General features: G+C 37.4%; 1 protein-coding gene across 2 annotated transcripts in view; it reads right to left on the minus strand.

Moving 5' to 3' along the window:
• The window catches only part of CCSER1 (coiled-coil serine rich protein 1), a 511,517-nt gene that overhangs the window by 108,016 nt on the left and 383,021 nt on the right, over positions 1–20,480 (minus strand). For both annotated transcript variants that reach the window (XM_063310081.1, XM_063310082.1), the window contains exon 7: positions 14,811–14,888. In XM_063310081.1, coding sequence (XP_063166151.1) covers positions 14,811–14,888 — 78 coding nt within the window. The remainder of the gene's footprint in view (positions 1–14,810; positions 14,889–20,480) is intronic.

Genomic DNA, 20,480 nt, shown 5'->3' on the forward strand with positions numbered 1-20,480 from the left:
AGGGGGAAAAATGCTATACTTTTGCTGGGCAATTGATTATTAGAGAGCAATACAATTATGATAAGCATTCATCACCTTGAATAAGGAGTACGGTATTAGCTCTAACTTGCAAATTTCTCTTGTCTTCTTTCTTAGAACAGAGTTACTTGCAGAGAAGTCATTTAAGTGTCTAGTTTCAATTAATTTTGAAAAATCAGAGGAGAATTTGGACAGCCTAATTATACAGCTGAACACAAGATCTGTGTATCTCCTTTTGCTTGAGATAATTTAGACAACTGTTAATTTAGACTACTGTGTGCTGAGTTGTTTATGCTTGTGCAGTTAATCATATGGTTGCTTTAGCTTGCATATTAACTAAAGGGAAAAAAAAGGCAACCCTGGAAAGCTTTAATGCAACCTAGTTCCATAGGAGTCATATCTTTCCTACAACCAGTTGATCTACTCTGTACAATCCAGCCCTAAAATGTATAGGCTATTTCCTATTTCTGACAAGCCACCTCTACCAGGAGACAAGGAAATCTCCCTCTTAGTAAATGAGTGATCCTCTAGCATACAGCATCCAAAGAATCAAACAGTGGTGGTCTTTATGGCTTTGAACAGCCACAGTGGGAAGAAAAACTGTAAGTACATGATTAGTTGTCAGTACATTGAAACTGCTGCATATACTTGTATCTGGTTTACATGTAACCTATAATGTAGATTCTTTCTTCTTCCACAAGCATGATGTATGAATCTAACCATTACTGCTTAGTCTTGTGTAAACTAGGCCAGGATTATTTGTTCAGCAACATGTGACTAAACACAGCAGAGGCAAACATAGCAAGCACAGGCTATGAGTGAACATTTCTTAATCCTTTCACCGAAACATTTAGAAGCATGGAAATTGCAAATTCACAGCTTGCAAACATTAGCAGGCTAGCTTTGGCTCAGTTCCAGCCAGGAATATACCCTATATTAGACCCTTGTTTACTGTATATTTAAGGTTTAACTTTGTTAATAGTTCCTTGGTTTTTCTCTTTTCATGATCAAATTGAAACTTCTATGGTAAAATTAGAACACAAAAGAAAAGTGTTCTGTATCCAAGTTGATTAATCAATCTGCTAGTGCATGAATAAAACAACAACTAATGTTGTTTCTGTTCAAGGGCATACCATGAGCTTGAGGAAGCACCTTCTTCAAAGCAGCACAGTGATATTCTCTGCAGAGTAAATACATATGGAAGATGATCAACCCCCTGTCTTAAAATTTATGAGCTGAAGCCATCCGAGTGATTGGTATGCATCCAATAACTCTAATATCTACAATGATGATCTAAAAAGCTGAAGTGACAGCTTCATATTATTCAGTAATTTTTCCCCTCAATTAATTCTCATTTACTCCAAGGACCTCTCTGTCTGAGAGGCACAGACTGCTTACATAAAAAAAAAAAGAATAAATCCAGTAATAATTTTATTTTAATTTATGGAAATATAATTCTGTTTGTCTTGTCAAATTACCATCTTTCTGCAAACAAATGTTGCATTCATCCTCATGCAGCAGGGAACACACAGACAGATAGATGCACACACACAATACACACAACGAATCAGTTACAACTGATTCCCAGTCCAGAACAGAAACGTAAGCACAGAATAATGATGGATGAAATTGTCAGAGAAGGAAGAACAATGTGTATCAACTAGAAAAACATAAATCAGAAGAAGGCTGGCATTGCATTTTCAGTTGAATTTGGGGACACCACTTGAAGCATTCGTTGTGTTGAGCTATTTCAGTTCCTTTGTTTGATTTGTTCATTGCAAACAGCTGAAAATCTGTACATTTTGACAAAACCTGATTTGTAATGGGGGTTGAATAATTTCAATTACAACTGTAAATGTCATACAAACATAGTCCTTTATTCCATCACACTTCCCTTCACTGACTCTTAAATACTAAAAATAAAAAAGGTCTACCGCAGAGACAAGTTTATCGCTCTCGAGTTCTGTGATTTCTGCACTTCCTGACTCCATACTTTCTTGGTTGATTGTGTATTAATTACTAACTTCCCAAATAAGCACAATGATAACATACTTCATAATGTATTGGGTTACTGTTACTATTGATTCATTAAGGATGCCTGTGATTTTGTATTGTTGCTCAATTACCTTGGGCAACTTGCATATAATTTAATTAATCGTTACCCTGTCACAATCTAACAGACTCTCTATGGTGTACACAATAGAAATGCAGTATAAGAAGTGAAAATACAAAATGGCCATAAGTGTCATGTTCCCGTTCCGATGTTTATGGTTCCTCGTAACGTTTCACATGTCATATCTGCAGTTGCGTGCCTGCCTGGCCACGCTGGTAAATTTCCTTTGTGCTGACTTGTGATCTTCTGGAATGTATGTTTGGGTTATCTCTGCTGTTTCAAGGTTACTTTCTCAGGCCGATTCTAACGGTTGCTAGCATCTGGGGTGGGTGGTTGCTATGCTAGCCTGAGGGGAGGGTTCGCAACGGGAGCAAGGCTTTTTAAGTTTGTATTTGGCGCACTTTTGCTCATTCTCAGCTTTCTTCGTACTTTGCATACTATTCATTCAATAAATTAGTTTTCTCTAGTAATTACTGATGAGACTCCTTTTATTGGAATAGGCAATCATTACATAAGCATAGATTGCCAAACAAAGAGGCATCACAACCCAAGCACCCTCTAAAAGAGCTAGGCCTTCAACATGTTTTGGCAGGTGGCCAAGGGAGAGCAGATCGAAGCACAAGTGGGAGGCCATACCAAGGACTGGCACAATCAGTGAAAAACACTTCTGAGCGTCAGTCCCCTTGACCTCCCAAAAGTGGGGAACAATCAGCTATTTCTCCAACCACAATTACAATGGTTGGGCCAAAGAATTGGAAAAATTAACCAACTGTCTCTGAATGAAGCACAACACAATAACCAGCTGAACAAACAACAGAGGTACAAAAAAAAAGTTGTGTCTGACATGGTTGGAGACCCAATTATTATTCCTGAGGTATCATCAGTATCATCAACCCCCAAAATAAAAACACAACTAGTCATTGCTCCATGATTAGAAATACTAATTAGATCATTTAAATATGAAAGCCACCACAGTTAGTATAAATGTGTAAACATAAATACACATCAAGGTGCCTTGACAGGGAGGAATGTGTTATTACACTGGTCAACAACAGTTTTGCCACGTGGATTGTAGTGGGTTTTTCATGCTGAATTCAAAAATGAAATCAGATTTTTTTAAAATTAGATTTAATTTTCTACCTTCATTATTCTGTTAAATTAATGATACTATGCTACAGGTAGTCCTAGCTTAACAACCATTCGTTTAGTGACAGTTCGGACTTACAATGGTGCCGAAAAATGACTTGTGACTGGTCTTCACGCTTACGGCCACTGCAGTGTCCCCTCAGTCACATGATCACGATTTCGGCACTTGGCAACCGGTTTGCATTTATGACCATCACAGTCTCCCATGGTCCCATGATCACCATTTTCAACCTTCCTGGCTGGTTTCCAGCAAGCAAAATCAATGGGGAACCATGTGATTTGCTTAACAACCACATGGTTCAATTAATACCCGCGGTGATTTGCTTAATGACCACTGCAAAAAAGGTTGTAAAATTGGGTTGGATTCACTTAATGACTGCTTCGCTTAGCAACCAAAATGCCAGTCCCAATTGTGGTCATTAAGCAAGGACTACCTGTACTATTTTAACTATAGTAGCATATCTGAAATATGCATTGAGCCCAATCTAGTTGTTGTTATTGTTCTCTAGCATAAATAATCTCAAGACCAAGGTAGAAAGCAGGACAGCTAGCACTGAATAGCACACTGAAGGTTGAGTCACATTTGGACATGTCTAGACATAGCCTGGAGAACAGTTCTTTGTAAGTCTGGTTCCAGGGCTCATGGAATAAATAGTTTAAGCTTATTCTCTGTATTCAAATTAAGTATTAGATTGATTGTAATAGTTATGCCTATCTACATAAATACATAACAACATAAATATATAAATAAATACATAACTACATAAATGAGCCATTTGGTGTACTGGTTAAGGCACCAGGCCAGAAGCTGGGAGACCACCGTGAGTTCTAATCCTGACTTAGGCACCAAGCCAGCTGGAAGACCTTGGGCCAATCATTTTCTCTCAGCCCTAGGAAGAAGGCGGCAAAGGCAAACTACTTCTGAAAAACCTTGCCAAGAAAACTGCAGGGACTTGTCCAGGCAGTCTCCAAGAATCAGACACGATTGAATGGGGATATACACATACATACACACACACACACATACACACATGCATATGAGCCAGTCTGGTCTAGTGATTAAGGTGCTGGGCTAGAAACCAGGAGACTGTGAGTTCTAGTCCCGCCTTAGGCATGAAAGCCGGCTGGGTGACCTTGGGCCAGTCTCTCTCTCTCAGCCCAAGAGCCAATCAGGCGTGGTAGGAGAGTTCTAGTCCCGCCTTAGGCATGAAAGCCGGCTGGGTGACCTTGGGCCAGTCCCTCTCTCAGCCGAACTCATCTCACAGGGTGGTTGTTGTGGGGAAAATAGGAGGAGGAAGGAGTATTAGGTATGTTCCCCGCCTTGAGTTCTTTATAAAAAGAATAAAGGTAGGATAAAAAATAAAATAAAATAAAATAAACATACAGTACATAAATACATTCATACACATACGCACACTGTTATCATACCACAAAACTGTATAAATCATGCTGATATCTTCTGCTATGAGTGTGGTGGGTTACCATTTAAATCTCTGAAATGAAACTTCACCTCACTTGTCAAAAAATGCTATGAACTTTATTTTGGTTGTAAAGTGGGTGATCAAGGTAAGAATTAACACCGTATGACATGTGTTAAAACTTCAAACAGGATGGTTAAAAGGTTCATACCATATGCCATATGCCCTTTGCCCTTCCAATGGTTTGGGGGGAGCCAAAAGTCCATTCATCAGACTGTTGTTTCTGACTAACAAGCATACCTGGGACCACTTCTAAAAGTAAGCACACTATGAAGTACCCTGATTTATCATCTGCAATGAGGCCAGTCCCACAAAGTGAGGAGTTCCCTGCACCAAACCTCCAGAAGATGTGACATTTAGTGACAATGAATATATCACTGATGATTGGTGCATATGCAGAGCAGAAAAAGTTTTACTCTTCAAATGAGCCACATTTTTTGGCACAAGGGTATCTGAATGATCTTGTTTATGATCTGAATTTGTCTAAGAAGAAGGTTGCACCTAAAACATTAAAGGACTCTACCATGACATTTAAGTTGGCTTTTTTTAAAAAAAAACCACCATAATGAATTTAATGAATTCTTCTCTCAAGAAGATGGACAATGTTTTATAAAGATGTTTGCTCAGTTATGGCAGCTCTTGGCCATGAACACAATGTAAATGAGTGGCACTTGTTCCTGACTTCTTGCAAGTTATCTTGAAAGTTGTCTCTTTTCTAATGGAAATAGATTATCATTCGTACCATTAGTCCATGCTGCTAACATAAGAGAGTCATATAAAAACATAAAACTTCTTTTGGAAGAGACCTAGTATGAAAAATATAAATGGAATATCTGTGGAGATCTGAAGGTCATTGCACTTCTGCTCAATCTACAGTTTGAATACACAAAGTACTGTTGTTTTTTTGCATGAATGGGACAATAGGAACAGTGGGAACAGAAAAAGCATGTCATTCAGAAAGAAAGGCCAAAACATACTTCATTGGTTCCAGGAAAAAAGAAGGTGGTAAACACTTCATTTGTCAACCCTGAAAAGGTTTTCTTTCCTCCTTTGTACATCAAATTTGGACTTTGGATAAGCTTAACAAAAGCAATAGATAAATAGGAACTGGATTAATGTGCTTGAGGAATAAATCTCCAGGATAAGTGATGCTAAGATTAAAGAAAATATTTTTGTAGATGCTCACATAAGAGCATCACTGAAGATGGCAAATTTGATGAAGTGGTAGGAGACATTTAAAAAAACTGTACGGCAATCATTCAAAAATGTCTGCAAAAATGTTTTGGGACATTATAAAGCAGGAAGCTATCATGTAATACTGAGTGATCCCCTAAAGTTGTACCAAGCTATGGGATGTAACATGTCATTGAAAGTTCACTTCTTGGACTCTTGGTTGGAACTTTTCCCTAACAACCTTGGGGCAGTCAGTAACAAGCGCAGTGAACAATTTCACCAGGACATTTCAAACATGGAAAAGGAGTACCAAGGTAAGTGGGGTCTCAGTATGCTGACTGACTGCTGCTTCACTCTTAGGAGGGATGTTCCTGAGGTGATGTTCAGCAGAAGATCAAAGATTTTCTTCTTTTGAGGTACCATGTTTGTGCTTTTAATTAACTTGTAGATACAGTCTTTTGTCAAAATAAAGTTATATGTCACTCAAAAAACTTTGCCTGATGGAAAAAATTCTGAAAACATATTTGAAATCAGCATAAAAAATACTAAGATTAGTATTAACTAGATTTTGTTTGTGTGACACAATTTTTTTTTGTTCCATTTATTTATTCATTCAATGTGTAGGGCTGCCTAATCAAAACAACTCAAGCATTAAATATGATTAAGCCTGCCTCTGTTCTTGAATCATTGCTTGATTTGTCTTGGGCTGTCCATATATGTTCTAATTCTTGCTGACTCACTGGAATCAGTTCTTCTCAAAGTTTCAGTGAAGTAAGCACCAGAAAGAGAGCCAGCCTGGTGTAGTGATTAAGGCACCAGGCTAGAAACCAGGAGACCGTGAGTTCTAGTCCTGCCTTAGGGACAAAGCCAGCTGAGTGACCAGGGACCAGTTCCTGTCTCTCAGCCCTAGGAAAGAGGCAATGGCAAACCACTTCTGAAAATCTTGCCAAGAAAACTGCAGGGAGTTGCCAGGAGTGAAAATTGACAACAACAACAACAACAAGCCACCTATACCCAACTCTGGTGCCTTTTACTGAACATGAGAAAAAATTACAATATATAGTATGTTTGATAATTTTAGAGCATCTTTATTTTAAATTCCCAATACAGCTATTCAAGGATACAACTGCTTTGTCTTACTGCCATTTTAATTTTAAAATGTAATTTTACTGTAAGTCCCCCATTGGGGGAGATGGGCGGTGATATAAATTTAAATTTTAATAATAATAATAATAATAATAATTTCAAGTGATTAACAAGCCTTCAGACTTGTATCACCTTGCAGCCTCTCGTAAGTGAACAGTTCCTCCTTATTGATGCCTATGTTAAGCCTCAGCGACAGGAGAGACACAGTCCTCTATCTATATATATAGGAGAACACCTCTATGTCATGTTTCTTACATAAACAAAGAAACATGCACGTTTTCCCCTTTAATGGAGAAAAACAGTTTGAAATGGACAATGCAACTCAAACTCTAGAAATTACCCTAACTCGCAGATTATATAGTTTAAGGAAAATATAATTACCATTCTGAGAATGCAGTTTATCAGGCTGAGTCCCTTCTTTAGCAGTCATTCCAGTGAGGTGTGATGGGAGAGTCTTAAGACCTTTATAATACTAAGAACTTAGTCTTATTTTACTTTCCCTACCCCTCTTTTTCTCTTTTCATGTTATGTCTGGTGTAGATCGTAAACCTAAGGGTAAGGCTTGTGTCTTTATTGATCTGTAATTTGTAACAGGTCTTTTTGGCTAAAGTGTGTAGTATAAGTGTTTAAAGAAAAAAATAAATAAATGTGAGGAGTATATAACTTGAAGTTCCACCTAAAAAGAAAAAGAGGACAAGGAGTGGAAGAATGATGAAAGACAAGTCTCCCACACTGTTTTCTCTTAATATTTCTGCCCAGGACTGTTCACTTTTATTAATGGTGCTATTTCATTCTCTTGGAGGAATATAATCTGCCAGGCTAATTACTGAACTGAGAACAAAGTATCCAAGCTAATAAATGTTGAAGAGAATGATCAGTTCCCTCAAACAGGTATAAATCAACCAACCTGTGTCATTTTAAATACTCATTAAAAAAAAGTCAATATGAATTAAAGTGCAGGATTGCTTAAAAATCCCCTAAACCTCAGGGGGAAAAAAAACTTGGCTAAATAATTTGTTGACATGTTTCAGAAAAGAGCACAAACTATTAAGCGGGCTAGCTTTATATCAACTTACTCAGTTATTGTCTCTACTTTTACTGTACAATAAAATCTTGGACGGTAGAAATTACACACACAGACTTGGCAGCTTTTAAAAATCTTGATCTGATAAACAGATATTCTGTCTTTACAACCAGATTTTTATTATTCGTAATTGTATTACTGCATTTTCTTGTTTTGTTCCATTTATGTCTTTTCATATTATTATAGTGTTGCCTTTATTTTTTTTTTAAATCAGCACCACCTGGGATGCATGGCAGGCAATATCAAACTTATTTTGATAATACTCATTAACAATTCTTTCCTAGCCTAAGATGTTCATATGCACAGTCAATCACATATGACTCTGAGTGGATTACATTCTCATATTCAAAGGGTTAAAACAAAATAACATAACATACAATCTAACTATATGATCAATCATATCATCTAGCATCAGGATGAATCAGACAAGCAATTAAAACAGGACTGCAGGGGATATTAGCACTCAAACTGAGGAGATGCCTATCCTTGAATTCTGTGATACAACACATTATATGAATCTGATCCCTAGCCAAATGTTAGTTTGGGTGGAAATATGCAGAGAGAGTTTCTTCATTAAGAGCCACTCAGTTCTTAATAGAGGTGTGCAGCATTTCAGATTTGATCTCTCAAAGTTGCTTCAAAGCATGTGGGAGCATGAATGCAGCATTTGTCTATAACACCTTACACAACTGTGTCATTTCCTGGGATCATGAAAAAACTTTTTCTTCTTTTAATTTAAGAAATTGTGGGAAATCTTTTATGGCTATTCATTAAAAATTACTTGTGTCTAGTTACTGGAGGCTAATATTCCACTCTCCCCAGACTAATAGAGATACTTGCACATAAAACTTACATGGGGAAAATGTGTATGATAATAAATGTCAGTATTTAACTGTGGACCGATGTAGAAATTGGATTAAACTGACTTATGAATGCAAAATGACATGGACTGGAAAGAGACCAGGAATCCACGATCGTTTTGGGCTGATGAGTTCATCTGGAATAAAAAGAATGCTACAGGCTGATATTCTGCTTTGCAGTATGCAGGTGACCTTTGTTTGTTTGTTTGTTTATAAATCAAAACATCAAGTAAGGCAGAGACCCTGCTGGAAATAAAGGAAGTATTGCGGACCCATTCGCAACTTCCAGATGCCATTATGGAAACCTAGAAAAAAAGCGATTTATCCATCTCTACTTGTGGCTGAATACTTATTCAAAAAAAATAATGAAAAGGGGGCAGAATGTGAGTTTCCCAATTATAGGTTAAAAAAAAATTATTAGCTGTGCTGGATCTGAGTAGCAACCAAACACTGCTCAAATTCATTGGTCAAGTAACTCCTGTTACTGGGAGCATAAAAGTACAGGAAGTAATTATATTCATAATGGTAGCAAATAAGTGTGGCTCAGGTTGGTAGGTTGCATTGCTGGAATTTTCTGAGCTTGGTTTTTTTTAACTTCCAAGGTAACAACATCAAGGGTTTTGGAGAAGTGAGTTTCATTGGTTGGGAGGAATTGTAAATTTTTGTCATCCAAGTAAATAATCTACCATGAACAAAGCAAAAATCAGAACCACACTGGTTTACAGGGCCATCCCTTTCAAGCATGTGCAAAGCAGGCAGGACAGGAGTTTGTGTGTGTGTATGTATGCATATATACGTGTGTGTGTGTGTGTATGTATGTAAGTGTGTATGTATATAAATAAATAAATAATATATATATATATATATGTATATAAGTACATAGAAGGAGTTTATAAAACAGAGCCAGTTTGGTTTGGTAGTTAAGGTGCTGGTCTAGAAACCAGGAGACTGTGAGTTCTAATCCCACTTTAGGCATGAAAGCTGGCTGGGTGACCTTGGGCCAGTCCCTCTCTCTCAGCCCAACTCACCTCACAGGGTGGTTGTTGTGGGGAAAATAGGAGGAGGAAGGCGTGTTAGGCATGTTCACCGCCTTGAGTTATTTATAAAAATAATAAAGGTGGGATAGAAAATAAATAAATAATAACTTCTGCCAAGGCTGCACTTAAAAGACAACGGTATATACAAATCTTGAAGGATTCCTTATGTATGAAGGAAAAAGGCAGGACAGTAGGCAGGACCCAGGAACTTTCCTTCCCAGACCTCCTGATTCCTGCAGGTCTGATCTGCAAAGCTGTATTTTGAACTCTGTTGCAATGTACAGATAGTAAGGATGATCTGCATCCCCCCTCTACTTCAAACACACATCTCCTTTGTGATTTTATGTCAGAGCAAGCTTTTTAGCTCATCTCCTAAAGCCATCTTTTCTTGAATGTTCATATATACGTTTGTAATTGCACTGGAGTTTGCATTACTTATGATACCCATACTGCTAGATTTGGTAACCTTCTGCATAAAGCTTGAGTCCCTAGGGGTGGTAGCGTATGTGGCAAAACACACTCAGAGTCCCCACATATTGAAGAACAGAATAATCATAGAGAATATTAGGTGTTGGAAAGTTCAGACAGCTGCAAATCTCTTTAACTTTACATTTTTTGAGCATTCTAGTCTTCTGTGCTATTGTTATCTGTTTGTTGCCCTTCCTGAATGACAAAGTAGTGTTATGTGCAAAAAGAACTAGGCAGGATTACTTGGTATAATATGCCCAGTCATCTGTTCAAAGCCAACTGTGGTTGGTAAAGTCAGAGCTTCTGGTATTTAGGGAGCAGTCTTGGTGTGGTAAAGTCACTGGAACCAGGGTTATGTGGTGCTTAAGGTGTTGGATTAGGACCAAGGAGAAGCAGGTTCAAGTCCACCTTCAGCCAGTGAAGCTCACTGGGTGACTCTCTTAGCCCAACAGAGTATTGTGGTGTAGGGAGAGAAAATCTATCATTTATCATCCATCCATCCATCCTCCATCTTGAGAAGGTTGCCCATGACTCTCAGCTCATCAGAATCCTTGCTATCTTAAAATTTTCAGCTTTTGACTTTGATCAGCTCTTGACTTTTCAACTCATTTATTGCTTCATATGCTATTTTTCCAGTCAGTTTACTTTTGTGGCCTAAACTTGGATTGGATTTACAACTACAAGATTAGCTTGATGGATTTATTGTGGTAATAACCCTGAAAACAACTGCCAGTTGGGAGGTCAGTCCAGTATGCAAGTTTGGTTCAGAAGCAGAAGGCAGAAGGTAAGGAAAGTGAGCAGTGGTAAGGAGCTCTGGAAGCAAAACTTTCTTAATTAATTAATTAATTAATTATTCTATCCTGCGCATAAGATGTAATCACATTAACAGCATATAATTCATTTCATTTTCATTTGAAATTAAATCATGTCAAATATATTTCTTATTTTAATTCTGCCTACTTCTTTACTTACTTTTTGAAACATAGCCCCCACATTCTACTCAAAGGCCAATTAAGGCCCATGGTCTGAAAACATTCTGCATCCCCTATTCTGCAATTAGCTATGTCAGGCTATGAGATTTAACAGGACTTGGAAGGTGGCAAGGCCTTAACAGCACTACAGCTGGCCTTCCATGTGAATGGATCCTCTGTAGAATAGGATGATTGCCAATGTTTACAAAGTCTATGCTCACTATGTCAGAGTGGGTAGATTCTGAATAGAAATCCTCTTCCCACCTGGATTCTTATTTAACTTATATGGGATTAGTATAAGCCAAACCATTTCCTGATGTTCAGATAAATAGATCAACTTCAAATTTAAATGGAATGTTCCAAATTTAAATGGAATGAAATAGCAGTCCAGCATCACAAAGAAGTCTTTTAAATGTTATGTATTTATTTACTGACACAACTTATATGGCTGTCCATCTCAATATAGTGACTCTGGGCAACATACAAAGTGAAAAACAACAGTGTATACAATCCAATCCATAATGTCCAAGGTCAGAATCAACACTGCCAATGTACACAAAAACAACATTAACCAGTAGAGCTCATCTAACCTCCTGGCCTAAATGTCAGGAAGTTTTCGCTTTAAAAGTGGCTTCCAGGCCAAATTGACTTGTTTGATTAGAAAGAAGACATTATCTACATTTATTGCTGACTGGAAACCCCTTATGGACTTTTTGCATGAAACAGAAAAAAATGAACTTAAGAGTTATGGTTTTGATGTTTAGACAGGATAGATTATAGAAAGAAGAGGGTCATGATGTAACTTTAAAGAAAGAGGTAAATTTATAATTGTACTTATAACTGCTGTAAAGAAGATCAGAAGCTACTTTTTACCTTTTTTCTTTCTTTTCTAGTATTCTTTTATTTTTTTCTTTCTTTCTTGCACTTTTAGCTTTCTTTCTGATTTCTTTATTTTTTTCTTTTTCTTCCTTAGTTTATATTAGTTTGTATTACACTCGGAGCTTGCACAGGAGAACTTTCACTTTCACATTAGTTTCTACCTTAGTTTTTAAATCTTTTTAATAAACTTATTTTTTAAAAAAAAAAATAATTAAAAATAGCTTCCACTCAGTTTACTTGTAGTCTGTAAGTGTATTCTGCCACAAAGTAATATATTAGCAGGAACGTGTCTGGGATAGGGCACTCTTGCAGGTGAGAGGAAAACTGAATTCAAGTCACTTTAAATAATTAAAAGACGGTTTGGCATGATTAGAGTTATGGGTAGAGAAATGGAAGAGGAAGGTGAGCTCAACCTGTACAGGAGAGAAGAAATAAGAAACTGCACAAAGAAGAAGAAGAAATACTATGTAATATTCTGTAACTAGTGCACACAATCTTCCCTCTCTGGAACAGAAAAGGGCATTATAAAATCCATGAAATGTCACTTTTCCCCTTAGAATGTATTCTTCTGAAAAGATAGCTTTGGCTTATTTCAGATTCAACTCTGAATTACAAGAAAGGCCATCCGTTCACCCACAGAGACTCCATTCTTGTGTCCTGTTTAGCGACATGACTGTTCTCAGCACTGCCCTAGCAAACCAAATTATAAATTTAAACGTTTCTGTTCACTTCAGGCAAGCGGGAAGATGGGAAGCATCACAATTGTGTTGGCCGGAGGAATACGCTTCTTGTCATCAGAACCCAATATCACAGACTGACAGCATTTGGAAGGGGTTATTGCATATAAAATCATTCCATCACATTACTGCTGAGACAATATTGCTCTCTCCTGGAGCGAGTAGGAAAGCAATAAGAAAAAGTGTTGCATTTTATATTACTTTTATTTCCACTTAATGGTGCTGGCTCTCAGAGATATATCTGACTCTCCCTGGAGCCTGACCTTAGTGTTTCCTTAGGAAAAGATACCTTTTGTTCAAAAACAGTTAAGAGTAAAAACAACCACTGAGGCCCCAATGAAAGCATATTTTATTTTGATTTTTAAAACCTTCCTTTTTCTCTCTTAGAACAGCAAGCAGCAGACTTATCTTTGCCTTCACATCAAATTATTGTCTGACTCCTTCCTTCCTTCCTAGGACTCCCCAAATGATCTCCAGATCAATATTTGAATGCAAATATTGTTATAATATGTGCAGTAGACTTCTAATTCTAAACAAGCTTGCCAGTGCTTGGGGGAAAAAAAGACACTAACTTGAATTCAGTGGATAGAAAAATGGAAATATATAAATGTGATAAATAAAAAAACATTTTGTACCGAAAAGACACAGGCTGGTAATGCCCAGCTCTCCAATACCTAGCAAAGTAACAAATATTCTAGTACAGAAGGTGTAAAGCCATAGAATATCAAAGAAGGAAAGAGCTTTGAAGTCCAGAGGATCAGTCAAATGCAAGAAATGGGAACCACAGAACCATAAGCCTAATCCAGCCCACTAGCAGCTCTCCAAAACATTTCTCTTTCTAGCAGCTAGAAGTGCATTTACTAGTGCCTCAACTAGAGTGCCTTCTAATACAGCTTTACCTCAGCCATTCCTTCTCCACCCCTCTTGGCTTAGGCCCTATTCCTGATGTTCTCCAACAGATAAAGAATGGGATCTTGTTCCTGGGTCAGAACCACCTCCACTGTAGGACTAGTGGCTTTCTAAAATTTGAACGACTCAGACTTCGGATAGACATTGCAGGCAAAAACCACATGATCAGCCCTCTAGCTATCAAGCCGTTCAAAAAGGATTGTTTTTTTAGGTTTAATATTATAAACTGAACAAACATTATTACAGTCTCCATTTGCAGAAGCTCTGGAACCAGCAACTGACCTACAAGACTCCTGGGGCAGCCTACTATGATAAATAGGAATTGGGTTAATTATGATGTATTATCACTTTGCCTTATTGACAAAGTGACTGCAGCGGTATTATATCTCCGAAATCACATTAAGACAGAAGTCAGGATTGCCTTGGTTAACATGAATGAAATATGATTTTAGATTAAGCTCCCTCCATGCACATAGCTCCATGAACACAGTAGAGACAAATAAATGCCCTCTGGTTGAGTATGTTAAATAGCACCACCATCCCACTATGTATGCACTCACACACACACACAGACACACACACACACAGTCTATGTGTGCCCCTGAAGGGATGGAAGTTTGCTTTCACCATTTTCTTTACCATTTTGAGTATTCATCATAGTTTTCACAAAAATGTAGCAGTACTGAGGAGAACTCACAACATGCCCCTCTTTAAGTCAAATGCTACATTAAGCTTTGTTCATCATCATCATCATCATCATCATCATCATCATCATCATCAAACAGTTTTACCTTGAATGGCAATGGCTCTTCAGTAAGTGGGCTAACAGGAAGTGAGTTGGTACTGGTGGCAGGACTCATATCTGTGCTCTAAGAGAAAATAAAAGAAAATCCAGATTTAGACTGGTACGAATTATCATTGTTATGCATTCATGCATTCATTCATTCATTCACCCACTCATTTTATATGGCTACCCATTCACCAAGAAGCCATTTACCAAGGGTTAAAAAGTTTGCAATATCAAAATAAGATAATAAAACACATATGGGAAACAAAATACAACCTCATGTAATTACGATAGGCTCATATACTATCCTGTCCCAGTGCCGGGGGAAAGAACCAGGTCTTCAGGGCATTCTTAGTCCAGCAGGGTCAGGGTCACCTGAATCTTAGGGGCAGGGAGTGTGGATACTGTTCCATAGGGCAGAGGATGCAAGAGAAGGCATACCTTCTGCGTACCTTGAAACATTGAGCCCTGTTTAATTGATGCCAACTCAGAACATGCCACTGTCAGATCTTGAAAAATGGACAGAGATAATTGGGTGTTATTTCTTGTGTTACAAAGCATCCAGACAATATACAGGAGATGGTCCCACAAATATACAGGCTTTGTGCCTTGCAGGGCTTTATAGATGACCACAAGCACCTTGAATTGCACCTGGAAGTCTACTGGTAACTAGGGCAGCTCACACATAGTAATGTTATATAAGTGTACCAAGGTCCACCCAGCTCCACTTGTATTTGTCACATTCTGGACCAGTTTTAGCTTCTGAGTGTTTTTCAAGGGCAGCCACGTGTAGAGTATGTTGACAGTAATACAGGTGAGAGACGTTCAAGGCATGTGTTACTGAGTAAGACCCCCAATCCAGAAACAGATGCAACTGGAATACAAGATAAAGTTGTACAAAGGTCTTCCTGTCCATAGCTGTCACTAGCTCTTCAAGAAGGAGCTGAGATTTTAGGTGGATCCCCAAATTGCATACCATCTCCATCTATGGAGATGTAATCCCATTCAAAACTAATTGTGGAAATCTATAGAACTGGGTACATTCACACATGATCAGTTTTGTTATGTTTGATCCTCATTTACTGTTGGGACACTTTATAGTATAAGAAATAACATCCTATTTATAGCAACTGCAAGAGCACTATCTGCCCAATGTTTATTTTAACAATTTTTACTTGGTGCTTTTTAACAAACACCCTCGGGGTACTTCCACTAAATAATGAATAAGATCTTCAAAACGACATCCTAAGCAATGCAAGCATGTAAGCACCCTTAACAGTTCCAGTGGGAACAATTATTAACAAAATGCCAGTGAACAATATAATGCAAAATGCTTTGGTCAAAAAGATCAGCTTCTTATTGGACAGCAACAGAAGACCCCAAGAGGAAAGTAGAAGTGCTGAGTATCTCAGTTATCAGAAAGCCATTCCAAATAGGAATAAAACTGAACAACCACTGAAATGTTAGAACATTGCAAGAGGGGAGCAGAGCTAGTCAACTTAGCATTTTTTTAGAGTATGGAAAAATCTTCATGGATGTTCATGCACAGCTCCTGGTCAGCTCAGCAAAATAAAACTGTATAAATAATTGCATGATGTATAAAACTTCTGATAACTAGTCAGAGAGGTCCAGTGAACAGTGATCGTTCTTCACCCCAAACTAGTGGAACAATGAAACAGTTGATTTTTTCCTCCATTATTTCCTTTTACTCTTTATTAAAAAAAAACTCCACTGGTGGGCCAGTTGAATGCCTTCACCCACTGCCAAACTGGTGGAGTAGCTTCCACTGCTAGCTCAAGTGAGAGCAAGAATGATAAATCTGTCTACAATCTTTTGTGAAACTGGCAAATTTCTACCCAAAACAAAGGGATTCATGAAAAAGATTGCTAAATAGAAACCACATGTCCTCAAAGATCTGTCCACAGAGAAAAAAATGAGAGTGGCGCTTGCTAACCCATCATGGGTTCAAAAAGGAAAGCAGCAGGGGATTCCAGCAATTATCTGGACAGATCCCCATTTGACATCATTGTCAAAAGTGAGGAGCAGATTGATATCTGGACAATGATTTCTTAAGCCAACTTCATTTCCTGCTAAGTCCAGCACAGGTGACAAGCACTTAAGACTGCTGTGGAAATGAACCCTTAGTCAAGCTCAGAATAGATTCATCAAACTAGAGATAACAAAATCAATTATTACATGATTTCAGTAGGTAAACTTTTAGATCCAGCCAATTGTGAATATACTGCAATTGCCAAGAATAAGATGTGGCTGGGAGATTTCCTATTGTACATATCCTATCTAGGCTGTCTGAACCACAAACATTCAAAGGACTTTTTAATTCTGCAACATCTCCAGATATATCAGCTATTTTTTGTGAAATTTGATTGCCTCTCTCATCACTCATACAAGTAAGTTGTTCAAGCTGCTGGCTTACTGTTGTATAGAAAGAGGATACAGCAGTGACTCTAAATAGCTCTGATTTAAAATATGTACAGTATCCTGGTTCTCCCGGTCCCTAATTTTCTCTGCAGCCACTGCTTCTCAGCCAGAGCATGCAGTTTTGTAATAGTGAATACTGACTTTTCTCAAGATCACTATCCAAATTTATTGATCCAAGAATTTAATGCTGACAGAAAGTATTTTTGGTGGATATTAGAAGCAAGAGAACAAATAAATCTTGATAATTAAAGAAAGGAGAAGACAATCCGTATATTTTATAGTTATTTAAAAGCAGAGGAGTGAATCGCCAACTTATTTTCAGGGTGACTGCTTCCACTGTTTCGTTGCCACTATGTTCAGTTGAGGTTTAGAGCCTAGAAGTTGAATTACACTTAATAAATGTGATATGACTTAATAAACAAGTCAGCATTTTGGATGCTTCAGACTGAAAGATCAGTAAAGGAGTTGGCTATAGTGATCCTTCATCGTTATGACATATTGTATTTGCTTTATTGCTGGCCCCAAATTTTTCCTGTTCTCCTTCAGGAGCTGTGAAAGTGTGTGGAGGAGGAGGGTATATTTATGACATCCATGGATTGAAGATACTCACTGACACTCCTCTAGTCTCCATTTAGTGGTTGACCACCCTCTTGGAGTAATATTACATCGCAATATATAAATCAGAAAAGTTTATCTAACAAGTTTCATGCCTGATTCCATCCTATTTCTCAGAAAGTGGAAGAAAGATCAGACAAAAGATGTACTGGGATGGATGGATGGATGGATGGATGGATGGATGGATGGATGGAAGGAAGGAAGGAAGGAAGGAAGGTGTGGTTAGCAACTACATTTTCCATCACCACCAACACTCTTAAAATTAACAGCAGAGGGTTTGATCTGAACTGAGACATTAGAATTGGTAATGCAATAGCTTTACCCCTTTAGAACAGACTGGTCTCATTACTGGGATTAAAGACCTTGTAATTGTCAACAAATAATTATATTGCTTCAACTTTACCACCTTACAACATCTTTAAAATAATGTGTAGCATGACCCTGATTTGTCCACAAAGAAAGGAAGGACCAAAGAAAAGGCATGCCAAGCAACAAATAATATGACACAGAAGATACTGGATCTCTTCAGGCTTTTTCAAAGATTTAAAGCAGCCAGAATAAGTTTCATGACTCAAGAGTGGGGTAATGGTGCCAGTTCCATGATAACATCCTCTCTCCAACATGGGAAAAACAAACAAACAGACAAACAAGCAAACCGATATGGATACTGAAAGATATGGCAAATTGTGCAACTCCTGAAGTAAACTGGGATCCACATGTGATTTTTTTTATTTAATTTATTTTTATTTTACAATGCTTGTAAGTTGCTCCAACTAGAGCAGCTGAGTAGTATACAGTTCCCCATATTGTTTATTCAGATTAAAAACAATGGATATAACAAGAAAAAACAACAGTAATTCAACAAATCCATCAGGTGGGGGACAGAAGTTAAGAATGCCATAATCAATAGCCTCAAAAGTAAAACCTCTGCTCACCAGATGAAGGGATCATTAGCATATGCTAAATCAGAAGGGTTGGAGCTCAATAAAAACATGGTCAAACATATGTTGCTGTGCTGGTTCTTTTTAATGGAAAGCATTGAAACAATTTGACTTGATCAATAATGTCTCATAACTATATTGATCCTGAAACTGTTTCCTTTATGAATCTCAAAAGAAATGCTTTAAGAATTGCAAATGTAATTCATTTATTGCTAAAATGTTAAACAACAAATGAGTTGCGGTATTTGTTCATTTTTTATCATATAATTTGCACAACAGGTAACAGAAGAATAAGCACTTGATTCAATAAACTTGCATGATGCCTCATACAGCTAGAATGCCACTGATAGTTTGAAAACACAGGTATCAGAGAAAAACTACAATGACACCATAAGCTTTCATATGTGCAACACATAATTCATGTCACTGGAACATTGACATCATAATGCATGTGATGTTACTTGTCCCCTCTTTCCACCTCTGTGACACCCATGTCTGAAAAACAATTTCTCCTGAAGCATCAAAGTTAAAAGCATCCCATACTGATGACTAATAAGATTCTGTTCACTGAGAACATATTCAAGGAATAGAAAATGCAGACTTGAAGCTCCACAGCTAAGTAAGTTAAAATGACCTGTCAAAATGGTTCCATACTGAAATCACAAAGAGGTCTTTGGAGAGTAGATGAAGCAGTGAGAATAACTGCAGTCACAACATTTAAGACGTGTAAAATAGCTTGTTAAAAGCTTTGGTAGAATGCATGGCAACTCAAGGATATTAATTCCTTTCTGTAAGCTCCTGAAAAAACAAAACATGACCTTTTATGTGATATCTTCTTCTTCAATTAATGGTGGATACATTACTTTTGACATGTAGAAATACACAAAATTTAATTTATTAACTTTAATACAAAATTATGCAAAAATAAAATATAGTTTAGACTAAAAATAAAACTTAAAATAAAAATCACATTGTTCTCTCTCGCTCCCTGTTTGTGTATGTGTGTGTGTGTGTGTGTAACTGCATGTTCACCACAGACTAAAGTAAAAAGTATTAAGCTCACGATTCATAATGAAAACACATTTCAATGTGTTGAGTTTTAAATTTAGACATGGGTGAAAAATTAGTAACATTGATGTTAATAACACTTAATCAAAGTGTCATGAGTTCAGTTGTAGTCTTTCCAAAATAACTGTCCCTTCTGTGAATGTACACAGACTTTTGCAGTGTGAATGTTAGATAATATTATAATAAATGATATTCAATAAAAAGTTTTACTCACTTTCTCTCTCTTTTTGTCTCTCTCTCTCTCACACACACATATCTTATACAGGATGTCATTAGGAAGACTGTAATAGTGCCTCCCCCCCCCCCCAAATACTAAGCAAGGTTGGATCTGGTTAGTACTTCTAGTACTTCTTTAGGAAATCCTGGGCATTAAGCTAGGCTGGGAGATTAAAAATTAATAAATAAATCCCAGAATAATGTGGAAGTGGTTTGTCATTATCTTCAGTCACTAGCAGCTGAGCTTGACACAAGACAGTCTTATTTTTTTTAAAGTGTGTTAAAGACACATCAAATAGAAATACTAGCATCCCCAGAATCATTGACCAAATTACACATTGCACAAAATCATGGTTTGTTTTAACCATAGTTTGTTGAATAGCTGTGAATGCCTG

Source organism: Candoia aspera, chromosome 8, assembly GCF_035149785.1.
Source record: "Candoia aspera isolate rCanAsp1 chromosome 8, rCanAsp1.hap2, whole genome shotgun sequence".
In the NCBI taxonomy this organism is placed as follows: domain Eukaryota; kingdom Metazoa; phylum Chordata; class Lepidosauria; order Squamata; family Boidae; genus Candoia; species Candoia aspera.